This window comes from Schistocerca nitens, chromosome 5 (genome assembly GCF_023898315.1).
Source record: "Schistocerca nitens isolate TAMUIC-IGC-003100 chromosome 5, iqSchNite1.1, whole genome shotgun sequence".
NCBI lineage: Eukaryota > Metazoa > Arthropoda > Insecta > Orthoptera > Acrididae > Schistocerca > Schistocerca nitens.
This window is the reverse complement of record NC_064618.1, coordinates 450,088,762-450,106,721: the sequence shown is the minus strand read 5'-3', so window position 1 is coordinate 450,106,721 and position 17,960 is coordinate 450,088,762. Positions and strand designations below refer to the sequence as shown.

General features: G+C 36.0%; 1 protein-coding gene across 1 annotated transcript in view; it reads right to left on the bottom strand.

The window, feature by feature from the left end:
• The window catches only part of LOC126260171 (alpha-L-fucosidase-like), a 111,295-nt gene that overhangs the window by 60,189 nt on the left and 33,146 nt on the right, over positions 1 to 17,960 (bottom strand). Inside the window, exons 2-3 of the mRNA XM_049957435.1 lie at positions 12,912 to 13,053; positions 230 to 336 (exon numbers count right to left, since the gene is read on the bottom strand). Of these exons, the coding sequence (XP_049813392.1) occupies positions 230 to 336; positions 12,912 to 13,053 (249 nt within the window). The remainder of the gene's footprint in view (positions 1 to 229; positions 337 to 12,911; positions 13,054 to 17,960) is intronic.

Here is a 17,960-nt window from a genome sequence, read left to right as displayed (position 1 = left end):
ATTATATTGTAGTAGCCACCATTTCAGATTCGGGGTTCTGTAGTAATTTATTATCACTGGAATCAGCAATATTTAATTAAATGCATATTATTCTGTAAACTCAAAAATTCATCTACATAATGACTGAAAATTACTGATTACCCTTGCCAAACAAGTGTATGCTAGAACTTGTAATATGAACATAAGTTTATTGTTACTACTAGTAAACCAATGTTTGATGAATATTTACCTAGTAGATCTCTCTGCGGGCCTACATCCATAGAATTCCAGCTGAATGAGTATTTTGATGGCCACATTGTATAACCTTCATGGTGCTTGCTAGTAAGCACAACATACCTGAAACAAGACATGTTTGCTATAGTTGTGGTTACTGATAATAGGAGAAGTAGTTTCAATGCATTTCAAATTATGTGTTATGAAATTTTAACTTTCATTATCAATGAGCTTCAAACATTACTTGTAATATATACAGATGATAGTGACCAGTTTGGCAGATGGAAATAATATAAGTCAAATTAATACAGTTATAAAGACAAACAGTTGATCTTTACAATTATATCTCTGTCATACATTATATGACTCATTTCACCTACTGGAAGCCTCTTCTTCTTAAAGGAACATTGGATATGAATCAGTGAATGAAAGAGAAGATGGATCTTCATTTGTGAAACTTCCTCTTTCTCTTTCTAGAAATTTAAAACATAACTGGAAAACTTTTTCATCAATACATCGGTATCTATCACATAAATAAAATTTGTCCAGAAGTGCTATAGAAAATAAAAAAACCAAGGACTCAGTTACCACAGAAATCAGAACTACCATATAAAATATACGAGAAATTTACCGAAATTATCAGATGACTAAAATATATATTGGTAGGAAGAATTACAAGAACTTGAAAAAAAATATTAAAAACTTTTAGTGAAATGAGAAGAGAAGCAGAATTCCAGTGGAATACTCAGAAAAGTATAACTTCTTCTAATATCTCAAAGACAGTCTAGTTTCATAAATATGAAGCAGAAAACATTTGGCTACCATATTACTCATCTTACATGTAGCAGTAGTCTGCTGTAGACATGTAGCAGTAGTCTGCTGCAGAGCTCCATGTTCAACAATGTATGAAGAATGGTATGCTCTGAAACACTTGTGTGTGCATCAGCATTGTGCCCTTTTTGAAGAGCTGCCACAGATCACTATCTATCCTGTTTTACAGAGCAGACAACCTCTGAACCCCACAATCTGTGAAGAGTCATGGACATCCAACCAGTTAGTGCCTAGTGGTAGTTTCATTATCCTTCTACCTCTCTCTGCAAATTCTCATGGTAGTAGCAAGTAAATATTTGACCAGCTCTGCCATTTTCAAGATACTCACTCACAGTCTCTATAAAAATAAACTGCCCTTTGTCAAAGTCACTTACCTCAGTCAGTTGTCCCATCTGCAGCCCAGTCTTTGTTAGGGTCAACCCCTGTCCATGTCTGCTCCACTTACATACTTTTGTTACCACAACACGTGCCTGCACTGCCACCAGGTGGCATCCAATATTGTGGTGAGCAGTAGTCATAATGTTCCTACATTTCTTGGGAATTCGACCTGATCTTCTGCAAAGTCAGCTTCTACCAGTCTTTCCACTCTTCTGCACATAATTTATGTCACTATTTTGCAATCATGACTTACTAAACTGATAGTTCAGTAACATGTGCAGTTTTCAATTACAATCTTCTTGAATTCTGAGGGTATTTCATCTGTCTCATGTATCTTGCACATATGGTGGAATAGTTCCATTAATGCTGGCTCTCCCAGAGATCTCAATAATTCTGAGGAAATCTCCTCTACTACAGGGGCTTTTTCTGACAAGTCTTTCAGTAACATATCATACACCTCATTTTCATCTATTTCCTTTTAACTTTTTATTGTGCCAGTATAGTCCTTCCATATGTTTCTGCCACGTTTCTGTATTCCCTTCTTTGCTTAGTTCTGGAGTGAGCAGCTATCTAGTTATGCTTCTTTTTACAGGCTTGCATTGTCCTGTAGCCATTTTTGCTTAGCCATGTTGCACTTTCTATCAGTCTCATTTTTTTACATGTCTGTATTCTCTTTCACCTCCTTCATGTGCTGCATTTTTAGATTTTCTGATTTTTTCAGTTAAAACCAACATTTCCTGTGTTATGCAAGGATTTTGGCTTGACATTGTCCTTTTTACCTGTTCAGTCATCCTCAGACATTACTATTTCATCTCACAAAGTTATCCATACATCTTACGTAGTATCCCTTTCCCCTGTTTCAATCAATCATTGCCTAATGCTCCATATGAAACTCTCAACTACTTCTAGTTCTTTCAATTTATACATGTGCCATTTACTTAATTTCCTACCTTCATTGCTTTTTATCAGTTTTACTCTGCAGTTCATAGCCAATAAATTATGGTCAGAGTCCACATCTGCTCTTGAAAATTTTGTACAGTTTAAAATATAGTTTTGAAATCTCAGTCTTACCATTATGTATTCAGTCTGAAATCTACCAGTATCTCCAGGTCTCTTCCATACATACAGCCTCCTTATACAAGGAGCTTTCAGTAAGTAATGCAACACATTGTTTTTCTCAGCCAGTTTCAGTTGAAAAAAAAGTGGAATTTGTTGTAGGACATCATGGAATACTTCCACTTCAGCCCCTATAGTTTCACAAAGTACTGATAGGTAGTGGACTATACACAGCCTTCAAAATGCCATCTGTAACAGAGATGTGTTCCAAGCAGATAGCTGTCATTGAGCTTCTTTTGGCAAAAAACCAGAGCATCTCAGATATTCACAGGCACTTGCAGAATGTCTATGGAGACTTGACAGTAAACAAAGCATGGCGAGCCATTGGGTGAGGCATCTGTCATCATCAACAACAAGATTGCGCAAAACTGTCTGATCTCCTGCATGCCAGCTAGCCACATAGAGCTGTGACTCCTCCAGTGTTGGAACATCTAGACACTCTCATTCTCGATGACTGATGGATCACAATCAGAAACTTTGCTGCACAACTGGACATATATATGCTCATCCACCAGTTGGGGTACTACTAAAAAATGTAGACCACTGGTTTCCTCGATGTCTAATAGAAGATCATAAAAAGCAACAAAGGACCATCTGTGCAGAATTTCTTGCATATTACAAAGCTGACTGTGACAATTTTTTGTTGAACATCATCACAGGAGATGAAATACATATTCATCACTTCAAACCAGAAACAAAATGGCAATGTATGGATTGATGCCACACCATCCTTCCTCTGAAGAAAAGTTCAAAGCCACACCCTCAGCTGCTGGAACTCTGAAAGGGTTATTCTGTTTGGTGTCCTCCCTGATGGTACAAAGGTGAACTCTGAAGTGTTTTGTAATACACCTCAGGAAATAGAAGAAATGACTTCAGCATGTTCATTGCCGCAAAAATTCAAGGGAATTTCTCCTGCTACATGACAAAGCAAGGTCTCACATAAGCCTCCATGCCTGAGAGAAGCTTGTAAAACTTAATTGGACTGTTGTTCCTCATTGACAAAAGCCTGGATCTCATAACCTTATGACTTCCACCTGTTTGACCAAATAAAAGATGCACTCTACAGGAAAGAGTACATTGATGATGTGGAGGTTACTGATGCAGCAGTCATTGGCTCTGTCACTGATCAGTAGAGCAGTAGCTTTTGGCCTACATGCCCTCCCAGTAAGGTGGTGTAAGGCCATCAGAATGAATGGAGATTATGTTGAAAAATAGGGTCTTTTAGCCAAAAGAATGGGGAATAATATGGTATATTGGAATCCTGAGTAAACCCATCCTGCTTTTAGAAACAAAAATGAGTTGTGTTACTTACTGAATACCCCTCATACAATTCTCAAGTCAAGTGATAGCAGCAGTTAACTTATGCTCTGTACAAAACTCTGCCAGGGCCTTCCTCTTCCACTCCTCTCCTTCAGTCCATGTTATCCTGCTATTTTTCCTTATCTTCCTTTTCCTACTATCAAATTCCAGTGTCCCAGCACAATTACACTTCTGTCTTCCTTAGCTATATGAGTAATTTCTTTTATTTCATAATACATTATTTCAATCTTTTTGTAATCAGCAGAGCTCATTGGCATATTAATTTGTACTGCTAAGGTGGGTGTTGACTTTATGTCTATATCAGCTACAATAGTGCTTCACTATGCTAGTCATACCTGCATTCCTATTTTCTTATTATTAGACATAATCTTGCATTACCATTATTTGATTTTGAATTGATAGCCTAGCACTCACCTGGCCAGATGCCCTGTTCTTCCTACTACTGCAGATCACTAATTTCCACTGTATCTAACTTCAACACGTCCATTTCCCTTTTTAAATTCTCTAACCTACCTACCTGATTAAGGGATCTAACAGTCCATCCTTCAAATTGTAAAAAAATCTGTTTTGTTTTTCCTGAAGATGACGTCCTCCTGAGTAGTCCCCACCTACAGTTCCACACGTGGGACTACTTTACTAGGTGCAGAAGAATGAAACTGGAATTTGGTTGCAATAATTACACATCTGTTGTTTGAAACTGATAAACAATATTTTAATCAAAATAATCTCCATTGTTATTTATAGATTTCTCCCAACTCTCTGGCAGGCTGTGAATGCCACAGCAAAAAACCAGTTCTTCTTTTGAAGTGAATGAGTCAGTGAGACATTTTCGTACATTTTCATATGAACTGAAGCATTGTTCAGTGAGAGAATATTTTGATTTTACGGATTTTATGATGGGTGCTACTTCTTTGGTAGACGTGTCATTTCCATTTTACTGAAGTTATTTGTAAAAACTTGTCTCAGACACTCCACTGCACTGTTTACTGAAACTGATAAACCCAAGTTGTCAGTAACAGAAACAAAGTACTAGTTTAAGATGTTTGCAGCCAGATGTAACTATATTTTTCTCATAATAAAGCTGCTTAGATTTCTGGATTACAGTATTCTTTGTAATGCATTGCAATGCTAATGTCAGAGTTGATAGTAGATGCAGTCTCCTTTTTCTTCCCCATGGTATCTGTATTCCTTGTTTAATCCATGGTTTATTTTTAGATTTCTGTTTGATTTGGGTTAGCTGTAGAGGAAAGTAACTTTAAAAAGTGAAAGTAACTTGATTTATGAATCATTTGTATTTTCCACTTAAATCACAAGTATTGTAAATATGTTTTCAGTTCATTTCTTTGAGCAAGCTCCTAAAATTCTCAATTTTTGAGTGATTTAACAGATTTTTTATCCTCGCAAGTTTCAACATTTAGCATAAGATGCTGCATATCATGATCAGATAGCCCATTTACTATCGGTTTTGTGAAATGACTTTTTTCCCTAGATTTGTCAACAAAGATATTATCAATAGCAGTCTCAGAGCCTTTACATACCGTAGCTGAAAAGTTCACAGTATGAATTAAACTGAATGACAGTGTTACAGATTGCAATAATTGTTCACTGACAGACCTTTGCAATAAATCCATATTAAAATCACCAGCAACCACAGCAACCACTGTTTCCTTGTTTCTTACTGTGAGATGAGACAACAGAGCTTCCAGATTTCTTATGAAGAGGTTAAAGTTTCCTAAAGGTGCTTTGTATATACTTCCTATTATAAAAGACTTATTACGAAATACTACTTCTGTTGCAATAGCTTCTAAGTGCTTCTCTAAGCAAAAGTAATTAATATCAATATTCTTGAAATTAAAACAGTTTATGACAAATGTGGCGAGTCCTCCTTCCTCCATATTTTTCTACAGAAGGAAGAAGCTAACTTGAACCCTGTAACATTTAATATATCTATACCAGTGGTCACATGATGTTCAGAGAGGCAAATTATATCAACTGGTTTGTTGAACTCTAGTTGTCCAACACAAATAAGCAACTCATTAAGTTTACACCTTAGTCCTTGGATATCCTGATGCAATAAGGAAAATAGATTTTGTGCACTGGGTGAATTACAGCTGGATGAACCTAATTTTTCTGTAAATTTTTGAATGTCTCCAGTTTCAATCAGGGGCTGTTTGCATAAATTGTATGCATTAAAATTTGTTTTCTGGTTGTCTGTTTTATCAATGTGAATGTCATTTTCAGCCTGTCTCTGAACATCTTTCGTTTCCACCCACCCTACCCTCAAAAAACTGCCATTCTGTCGCCTGTAACACTGGTACTTTACCCTCCTCCCCCCCCCCCCCCCAAAACTACCTAACACAAAGCTTTCTTTTTGATGACAACTTTTTCTGACTTCTCACTTCTCAAACAGTTTTTGAAATTAGTTGTGTCCTGTCATTTCCCACTTCTCTTCCCCCTTCTCCCTCCTTTATCTTTCCAGATCTTGATTTGCCTTCTGTAGTTCCACCTAAAGGGCAGCAATCTCTTCCTATCTGTGCAGCAAATCCTACATAACCATTAAGCCTTGTTTATTTCCCCAGTTCCCACATCGCTAAAGTCACCCACAAGAAAGAAACTGCAACAACCCTCAAACCACACCCCGGAACTAACAATCCTATGGAAAGTCAGACATTTCTCACTCATGGCAAACCAATTTCAGCTTTAGTCTAAATTAAACAAGAATAACTTCCCTACTACTCAATTAATATCTTCTATTTCTTAGAAAGTTTATTCCTAAAGTTCAGATACTAACTCAAAACTTCCGGAGAAATAGAAATGATTAAATCTGCATTGTTTACATGACAGAACAAAAGTAAACAGATAACTGAGCTTACACTTACGAACATTTCAGTTATTTCAGAACTTGGCTACATATTAGAGAATCAAAGGTAATGGCATGTAAGAATACACTAACAACACAAACTGTACTTTATTGAAATAATCACTTTAAAAGTTATAAAGTTAATTTTGTGTTTGTTTGCAGGTACATGTCTGTAGTTCCAATATACACTGAAGTGCCTGTGTTACAGTTTTGCCAATACAAGAGCCAAAACAAAATGGCACAATCCACTGACAAAGTTGAGTGTTGTGCAGCAATTCATTTTCTTCATTTGAAGGCAAATGCTGAATTGTTGGATGTGTATGACAACAATGCACCATTATATGGTACACTGGGCAGATAGTACAGATGTTTCTAGTTTGATGAAGTAAGTATGAATGACAAAGAATGAAGTAGCAAACCAGTTTCCCATGAAGAACAAGGAATCAAAGGAGAAGAGGAGGCTCTGGTGCTCAAATACTGGTGTATTGCAATCAAGGTAAAAGTGGACAAAGTGAAAATCTGTCATGGGTAAATTTTCAACATGATATTTTGAAAATTAAAAAAGTTGTTGCTTTCTGGGTCCTTTGACTGTTCATATCCATTCAAAAACCCTGTCAAATGAAGGCAGTAGGAGAAATATTGCAATTATGTTAGGCGAATCCAGATGACTTAGTTAGACCCCTGTTACTTACAGACAAATGTTTGGTGTATCACTATGACATCTAAACAAAGGAGCAAAGCAAACTTCAGAAACATGTGGAATCACCATCACTGAAAAAGGCAACAAGCCAATCATTACTGGAAAAAATGATGCTGAGAGTTTTCTGGGACTGTCATGGTGTGGTGCTAACAGATTATGTTGATAACAGGGCAAACCGTCACAGGAGCACACTATCAAATTTCTTGACTATGTCACAGGAAGAGTGTTTTTACCTATTTTATGTAGGACACAGTCACACATCATTATTCTTCTGATATGGCACACAGTAATTTCTTCCTCTTTTCTCAGATGAAGAAACCATTGTATGGCAGGCATTTCCAGAATGATGATACAGTGATTTGCAAAGTGGAATGTTTCCTAAAACTGCAGATTTATAGAACCAAGGACTTGAATTCTTAAGGTGATAATTAAAAATTTATGAGTACCCACTGGTATCTCAACTTCTTTGGGGTTTACCTTGATAACAAGTTACAATGTGGTAAACATGTGTATAAACCAATCAAGAAGCACATCCCACATATTTTTGCACTTAAAACTACCTTTCACTGTGTTTACTTGGAAAGAAGAGTATATTTTGCATGTTTATACTTCTTGTTGACTAGTGAAATTCTGAGGTGATGCAGCAAAAAGTTAATAAAGTATTTACCCATCAAGAGTGAACAGCATAAATGTTGTTTAAAGTGTACAACTCTCACATGTTATGAAGGCTATTTTCAAAGTCTAAGAAATTATTTCTATGTGAAATTTGTGTCCATGGGATGGGATTGCAAATTCTGGAACAAAGGTTTTGACAAGTTTTTGATGATGTTGAGGCACAGTCATGCTGTATTTTTTTAAAAAAAGAGTGAACCATCATTTGACTGTGTATTATTATATTTATCTTTTGTATTATGAAGACTTTGGCTTTTATGCCATTATCAAATACAATGCTAAAAGCTCTTAGGCCATTATTCAGTCACATCTGTTAAGACAGTCCAAAGCAGATAAACAAGGCTAACACATATCTTTAACATCTATCTTAAGAACATGAGTTAGCCATTTTTACCTGCTACTAAATGCCTTAACAGCTTAAAGGCATAAAAGTTGAAATCTGGATAGTATGAAAGATCTGTACAATAATACACAGTCAAATGGCAATTTACTCTTTTAAAAAGTTCTAACAAGTGTTGCCAGCACAGAGCAAGAAATTGAGGACCTCTGTCTATTTAAAAGAAAAAAAACTCTTATTATGCATTTCTCAGACCAGTTTCCTGATAACCTAAAATCAAGGATTGAAAACTCTTGTTGGTGGTGTGACAACAAACTATGTTCACTATTATAATTCTCTTTTTCACAGCATTTAGATGACTTCCATTCTTTGATAAATATGAATGTAGCTACATAAATAATAAGCAAGCATTAGTATACAAGATAGTGACAAATAATGTAGACAAAGAAGCAGCAGCTAAATCTTTTTTCACTTCAAAGTAGCATATTTCCTCCTAATTCTTAGTTTGTAAAGCATAAAATGTAAATAGCAGTTTAGCAAAGTTTATTTTTTGTACACATCACTGAGGATTCGTCTTCATCATGGGACCTATGAGACATAATGAATGAATTAATGAACCTCATACATATAGTACCAATAATCACCTCTTCTGTGTGTAAATTAAACTGGAAAATATGTGGAAAGTTAGTTACATGTTCCAAGGATAACTTTGCACGATAGCTCATGATGATATGGAACGAGTCATTTTACATTTAAATCACAAATTAATTTGTACATATGGTTATATTATAAACATTTCTAAGTTATTGTTGTTGTTTTTTCTTTTATTTATTTATTTTACAAGGAGAAAAAAGATGTACAAATGTGAGTTAGTAATTCCTAACCACCAACTTGTACACATTATGGTAACAGAAATTCTTCTATGGAACAAAGACAACCTTCTTCAATTTGTTTTCAAATTTTACTTTGCTGTCTGTCATACATTTTATATCACTGGGCAAGTGATCAAAAATTTTTGTTGCAGCATTGTGCACTCCTTTCTGTGCTTAAGGCAACTTTAATGTGGAGCAACGAATATGATTTTTCCTTCTGGTACTGTAATTATTTACATCATTGTTCCTTTTGAAATGTAGAGGATTGTTTACAATAAACTTCACAAGGGAATAAATATACTGTGAAGCAGCAGTCAGAATGCCCAACTCCTGTAACAAGTCTACAAGACGATCATGGGCGAGGACCAGCTATTATTCTTATAGCATGTTTTTCTGCAACAAAGACTTTCTTTCTAAAAGATGAGTTATGCCAGAACATTATTCCATAAGACATTATTGATGAAAATATGCAAAATATGTCAACTTACTCATTTGTCCCTCCCCGAGTTTTAGAATGATTATAAGTGCAATTGTGGCTTAACTAAGTTGTTTTAGGAATTGCAAAATCTCCTTTTTCTAATTTAAATTCTCATCAATATGGATACTAAAGAATTTTGCAGTTTCCACCACTTCCAGCATATGAATATGTTGTTTCTTTTTAAACAATGGAAATCCAGGATGGACTGTAACAATATTATGAAAAGGAAAGTTGATACTCACCATGTGGCGGAGATGCTGAGTCGCAGATAGGCACAACAAAAAGACTGTCACAAATGAAGCTTTCTGCAATTAAGGCCTTCATCAACAATAGACAACACACACATACACACACACACACACACACACACGCACACACACACAAATGCAACTCACACACAAGACAGCAGTCTCAGGCATCTGAAACCACACTGCAGCACCAGTGCTTGATGGGAGTGGTGACTGGGTGGAGTAAGGAGAAGGCTGGGGCAGGGAGGGGGAGGGATCGTATGGTGGGGGTGGTGGACAGTGAAGTGCTGCAGCGTAGACGATCCATATGGCGCAGGCTGTGAAGCAGTCACTGAAGTGAAGGATGTCATGTTTGGCAGCATGTTCAGCAACAGGGTGGTCCACTTGTTTCTTGGCCACAGTTTGTCAGTGGCCATTCATGCAGACAGACAGGTTTTTGGTTGTCATGTCCACATAGAATGCAGCACAGTGGTTGCAGCTTGGCTTGTAGATCACATGACTGGTTTCACAGGAGTAGGTGGTGGTGGGAGGATGTATGGGACAGTTCTTGCATCTAGGTCTATTACAGGGGTATGAGTCACAATGTAAGGGGTTGGAAGCAGGGGTAGTGTAAGGATGGATGAGTATATTTGTAGGTTTGGTGGACAGCGGAATAACACTGTGGGAGGGGTGGGAAGGATAGTGGGCAGGACTTTTGTCATTTCAGGGTACAATGAGAGGTAGTCAAAACCCTGGTGGAGTATGTAATTCAGTTGCTCCAGACCTGTGTGGTACTGAATTATGAGAGGAATGCTCTTTTGTGACTGGATGTTGGGACTTTGCGAGGTGGTGGGAGACTGGAAAGATAAGGCATAGGAGACTTGTTTTTGTACAAGTTTGAGAGGATAATTATGGTCTATGAAGGCTTCAGGGAGACCCTTGGTATATTTCAAGATGGACTGCACGTCACTGTAGATGTGATGAACATGGGTAGCTGTACAGAAGGGACTTCTTGGTGTGCTGATATGGAACACGTGGCAGCTGTCGAAATCATGCACTGGTGGTGCTGCTCGCATTGTGGTTTCAGTTGCCTGAGACTGCAGTCATGTGTGTGAGCTGCATTTGCATATGTGTGTGTGTGTGTGTGTGTGTGTGTGTGTGTGTGTGTGTGTGTGTGTGTGTGTGTGTGTGTCTGTTGTCTACTGTTGACAAAGACCTTAATGGCCGAAAGCTTCATTTGCGACAGTCTTTTTGTTATGTCTATCTGCGACACAGCGTCTCCACTATATTAATTCTTTTTAAAACAGAGTGTGACGGCATGTGCAGAAAACCATTCAATGACACTTTTAATAACTTTTTTACCTATTTTTTCTGTTTCTGTATGTATGCTTCAGTAGATTACAATACTAGTGTTATCTGCAAAAAAATTAATTGTGCTTGTTGTACATTAGACAAAAGATGATTTATAAATATGAGGAACAGTAGCGGGCCTAGGACTGAGCCTTGAGAAACCACATATGTGATATCTCCTCAGTCAGAATTATATCATCAGACTATATTGGTTCAGTTCTTTTGGTTAAATATGATCGATCCATTGGTTAGCTATACCATCATTCCCATAAAACTTCAATCTGTCTTGGAAATATTACCATTCACACAGTCAAATGCATTAGATTGTTTGCAGAAAATACCAACCAGTGCTATTTTATTATTGAATGCTTGTAAGATATGATGAATAAACATGTAAATGACATTCTTAACAGAGCAACGCTTCTCAACCCAAACTGTGATTTGCTGAGGATATTATTGTTGATAAGATGAGATACTATTCTAGAATATATCACCTCAAAAATTTTGCAAAATGATGTCAGCAGCAAAACAGGTCAGTAGTTATTCGTATGTCTCTTATCGGCTTTGTTAATGAGGGATTTAACAACAGTATACTTCAGTGACTCTGGAAAAATGTCTTGAGTTAGTGATGCATTATGTATTTCAGGTAAGACTGGGATTATTATATGGGAACAAATCCTTAGTACTTTATTGGAACTATAAAAACGAGATGAGCTTTTATTTTTGAGAGAAAATGTTATATTCTTAATTTTAAAAAGAGAAGTTGGCAACAAATACATATGACTGAATTTATGAGAGTCACTTTTTGAACATACTGCTGTGATTTTTCTCTTGAACTGTTTGTCCCCTTGATTTCCACTATATTTAAGAAATGATTATTAAATATAATTGCTAGTTGTGACTCATCATATACAGCCCTACCATTCAGTTCAACAGTGATGTCTTGTTCTGTGGCTGGTTGTCCTGTCTCTTGTTTCACTACATTCCATATAAGGGTAAATCTGTTGCCAGAATTACTAATTTCTGACATTATGTGCATCTTCCCTAATTTTTAACAACCTTTCTTAGTAATTTTGAGTAGTTCTTGTAGTGTGCAACCACTGCAGGGTCCCTACCTGTTCTTGCCAAAAGATACATTTCCCTTTTCCTTTCACAAGATACTTTAATTCTTCTAGTGATCCATGGTTTTTTACGTGGCTGTTTAGTGTCCTTTCTGGTTAGCTTACGCGGAAAGCTATTTTCAAGTAATTATATGAATTTATCATGGGATAGATTACATTTTATGCTAGCATTTTGTTCATTATAACATACAAAGATCATAAAGTAGAACATATGTCATCCAGGAATCCAAATCAACAAGAGGAGGAAGTGAAGGTCCCTCACTATGAAAATTTAAACAAGTACTCATTTTCATTAATTTGCTATTTTTAGCCTCAATTCTGACATAATCATATCATTTTATATTTGCTGCATTCATTATGAATAAAGATTTCATTATTTTACATAATCATTGTCTGTCACTGGTTCATGCTTAAAGATTTAGAGCAGCCTACTTACTTTGCACCAGAGCTCTGGAACAGTTCTGCCCATTGTTCTGGATCATAAAATTCTGCAGTGAAATCGCTGGCAAAGTCTTGGTAGGTGAAGCCAGGCTTATAATTCTTTTCCATAAAATCAATGTACTCTTGATTGTTTGAACCTTAGAAAGTTGAAATGTTACAAAATTACAAAATTTCTCTACTAATTATAGACATATCTGAAAAGTGTTCTCATAATATAAGTCTATTCTATAAACATACATGTTAAGCAAGACATTATGTGTTAAGTAGAATATTCTAAAATACGAAAAAAGAATAAAAAGTAAGCTTTTTTAATCAGATTACTCAGAATTATCAATGTTAAAATTTGGATTTTGCTTTGCACATAATTGAAGTCAGTGATATACTGAAAGTTTGCTCATCAGATGACAAGCAAAACAAAAGGTTAAAATATTATTTTATTTGTTTATTTTATTTTATTTATCCATCCGTTGACAATAAATATTGTATGGATGTTGTCAAGGGTACATGTAAGCAATTTCAAAGAAATGGGACACAAACAATATATAAGTACAAAAGTACAAAACAAAATAATACAATGAAGTTAATAATAATACAATGAAATTAATATAACCTATATACATCCCTGCTTGTTATTTTAAATGCATAGTCTGTTTTTCATAAAGCTTTAGTTTTGTCCTCCCTAAACGGCAAGTCCTTATATACACAACACAACAGCTGTCCTTTAAGTATGTAAATGTAATGAATGATTAGGTACAGATAGAGTATTTCCCATTTTGCCTTTATAAATATCATCATAAAAAATTTATTGACCTACATAGTCATTTACAGAATAAAAACATTGTCCTACTAGAAATTTTTTAAATTCTGTTTTAAATTTGTTATCATCTTCTAACTGCCTGATGTTGACTGGCAGTGCATTGTACAGTTTTGCACCGATATGGCTCACATGCCTTTGTATATTCCTTCTTTTTGTTCGCTGAGTATGGAGTGCTGCACTATTATGGGTATTGAAGTTATGGAAGTCGGCATTTGTCTGAAAATCTGCAATGTGGGTCCTGACATATAATACACATTTGTATATGTATAATGATGGTATAGTAAATATTCTAAGCTTTTTAACATGTGTTTGCAGTGTGTCTGTGGATGACTGTGAGTCATTATTTGGATGGCCAACTTCTGCAACAGAAAAATTTGTTTTAGGCACTCTGTTGTGGAACCCCAAAATATTATTCCGTATGTGGCAAGAGATTGAAAATAGCCGAAATATGCCATTCTGGCACCCTCTGAGGTACAAAAATTTGCAATAATTCTGAGGGCAAAACAGGCTGAATTAAGTTTCTGTGCAAGTTTTATTATGTGGTCATTAAAATTTAAGTTGTCATCCACATGAATCCCCAGCTATTTTGTGGATGTCACTCTGTCTAAGGCTTTGTCACCCCACACCAGATCGAGATTTACATTTTGACATCTTTTCCCAAACTGCATATAATTTGTTTTATTTACATTCAATGTCAACCTGTTTGCATTGAGCCAAGAGTGGATGTAATTTAGTACTTTATCAGCAGTTGTTGGTAGCAATTGCTTTGGTGCACTTATTATCACACTAGTATCATCTGCAAATATTATTGCTTTGGCTGCATCATCTGAGGTGTGAAAATCATTTATATAGACAAGAAACAATATGGGCCCTAGGATGCTGCCTTGTGGTACTCCTATTTCTACAATTTTTGCCTCTGATACTGAATTTATTTTGTGGTTGGAGTAAGTTGATGTCAGTCCTACAACGAGTAAGTTGATGTGAGTCCTACAACCTGTGTTCTGTTTTTTAGGTATGATTCAAACCATTTTTTTCCTATCCCATGTATACCCAACACTTCCAATTTTTCTAACAGAATGTCCTGGTTCACAGTGTCAAAAGCTTTGGAGAGGTCTAAATTTACTCCTACTACACTATAATCTTTTTCTAGATTTTTGATTATTTGTTCAGTGTAGCACATTACTGCTGTTTTGGTATTTTTACGTGCTTGGAAGCCATGCTGATTTCTGTTAAGTAAATTATGGTCATTTAGATATTTGTTAATTCGGTGCTTCATCAGTTTTTCTAATATTTTTGAAAATGCTGGGAGGAGAGATATTGGGCGATAGTTTTCTACCTTATACTTGTCGCCGGTTTTAAATAATGGCTTCACTTTTGAAATTTTAAGCCTTTCTGGAAAAGCTCCTTCACTGAATGATAAATTGGCTATGTGTGCAAAGGGCTTTGCGATTTAAAGAACATGGTTAGGTTTTTATTGGGATCTATGGAAATGAAAGATAAATTTAATTATAAACAATAGGCATCACACAAAACTCCACTGTAATGACTTATAACTACATTCCCTCAGAAAAAAGGCTGATGAAGACTAACATGTGGTAAAGATGGAAGTTGATTTTAAAGACAGTAAATGCTCTGCATCTAGACTGTAGATACTGAGTTTTAGTTGTACATTTCCAAATGTCTTGTAAAATGAGGGAATTTACAATGATGCAAATTAAGTTTATTTCTTAGTATAGTAACAGGGTAAGCAATCAGTGTGTAACAATCATATAGAAGATGTGTTATCATGCCTCTCCATCACCAAAGAGACAACTCAACCTCAGATTCAAACTGAATTATTTGGCTGTAAACAACTGTAATTTTGTATAAGACATTATAAGTACATAAATAATTACCATATTCAAATAATTTATGTATATAAATATTATTAAATATATATTACTTATCATATACTCACCTCATATTTGATTTTGTTACACAAATTGTGTAGACTACAAATTAAGTTGTAATAAAAGAATATCCTTTTTTCATTTTCTACAAAGTCATTTGTGTTATAAAATGCCTTTTCTTTCAATTACCACTGTATCACCATTTTAAATTCATTTCCATGCTGTTCCCTTGTGTTTTATGGTATGCTGTTGAAAAATATTTTGCCAACATGTAAAAAATTACTTTTGTCTTTTCTTAATTGAGTCCAAGGTATTTCTAGTAAGTTTTTGTTTCTAGTTCCATATGCGTGCATATCTGATCTAATTTCACATGTTGGACATTATGTTTGGTGTGCATAAGTACTTTGAGTATCTGTATAAGTACGTTGAGTATGTGTAGACTGGGGACTGTAAGTATTTTGTGCTCAACAAAGTGTTGTGTGCAAAGAGTTAAGTTACAGTACTGAACCAAAACTACATGTTGTGGCTTTCTTCTACCACAGAAAGACTTCTTTTGCCCCATTAGAGTTTCTCCAAAGTAGTATTCCATATTGTAAGTGTGTATGGAAAAAGGCACATTATGCTATAAACAGAACTCTACTCACACAATCCTCCAGTTTCTTTAGGAGATATAAAACTCTTGCCAACTTACACACAGCTTTCCTGTGTGGGTATTCCAGCATTGGTGCTCCAACATATGATACAGCAAAACACCTTAAATCTGTTCAACACCCAGCAGTAAGTTGGTGCATGCATCGCATTAACACTCAATGAATATCTTATGTCAATAAGTTGAGCTACATTTGAATGACTCTGATATTATAGTAAGTTTTGATGTGGTATCTCTCTCTTCACTCAAATTTCTGTGACCAACTCCTTATGGTTAACTGAGGTTAGCTTTTATGTAAAATTAATGAACATACTTCAACATCTGTTGACTTCCACTTACTTTTTGTTCAGTCACTTGATCTGTGAACAGACAAATGGAGTTGTGATGAGGAGCCCTTTATCACCCATTGTTGCCAACCTTTATATGGAAGATTTTGGGGGTGTGTCATACTTTGGTCAGATCATCAGGACTGTGGAGGATAAGTGTAATAAGTGAGTGGTTGGAGTTGAAGATCAGACACAAGCACTGCAAGATGTGACAGATAATCACCTATGTATTATAATGATGATGAAAATTTCAATAATGATAATAAGAAAACTTTTATTGGAAATTGCAAGAAATAATTTGTTCATTGAAACAATTATATCCAAAATCAAACTTTGTAATACCTAAATTAAAGACCTGGGAAACATGGGGAAGAAACATGAACAATGAAGACTGATCTCAACATACTGTCAAGACAAGTCCTCTCCATGGACATCACCTTATTGTACCAATGCCTTTGTGGGGGGAATCGTTTGTTATGCTAGCAGTAGCGTAGCTGGACAGGTCTCAGCAGATGAATCCAATGAAGCATGCCCCATAATGAACCATCTCTACCCACACTCTTTTCATGTTCCTTTTTCATAGCCCTTTCCCCAATTTATGATGTGATCCATACTGAAGGTATATGGCGCATAGAAAATGCGATGTTAATGGAGCCACAGTTGTACCTGCTGACCTCCCCGAGTAGTGAGGCTTTCACTGGTATTGGACTCTGATGGTGTCAACAAGATAGATCCCCAATTCTCATGCGACCAAAATGGAGAACACAGAAATAGATTTAAGAACTGAGGGACTTGATGAAGCCTCAAAAACCCGATCATCAGATGTTGAACAGACAGAAGCTGTTTCCGCCAATGGACTGGGGGTAGACCCATCCGAGGAGTGGAAAATATCATGGAGAAATTGGACTACATCAAGATCAAAAACTTGTCTTGGGTTCATGGGACACTTTTAAGAGAACAAAGAGAAAAGGAAGGCAAAGAAATCTTCCTAAGAACAAGTGGACACAATTAAAAGTCTTGAACCTAATATTTCCTAGAAAAGACTGTCTCAGATTAAAGAGGATGAACAGACCCCTTTTACTTCCAAGACAGGGATGAACAAACCAAGGGATGAGTCCATTACTCCCACTTCCTAGGATAATTGGATCCAAAAAAGCTAAGGCAGGAAACAGGGCAATGGACCTATAGTAAAGCTGTCTCAGTATTTAGGATGCTGGTAATACTAATAGGAACATCCACTTATAACACCACCTCAGAGCAGGAGGAGCTTGTTTAGAGGGCTCTACACTGCAGAACTTCCCTTGGGAAATGCTCCCACATCCTCTATACAGTCTCAATCCCTCCCCATGCAATTCCCATATTT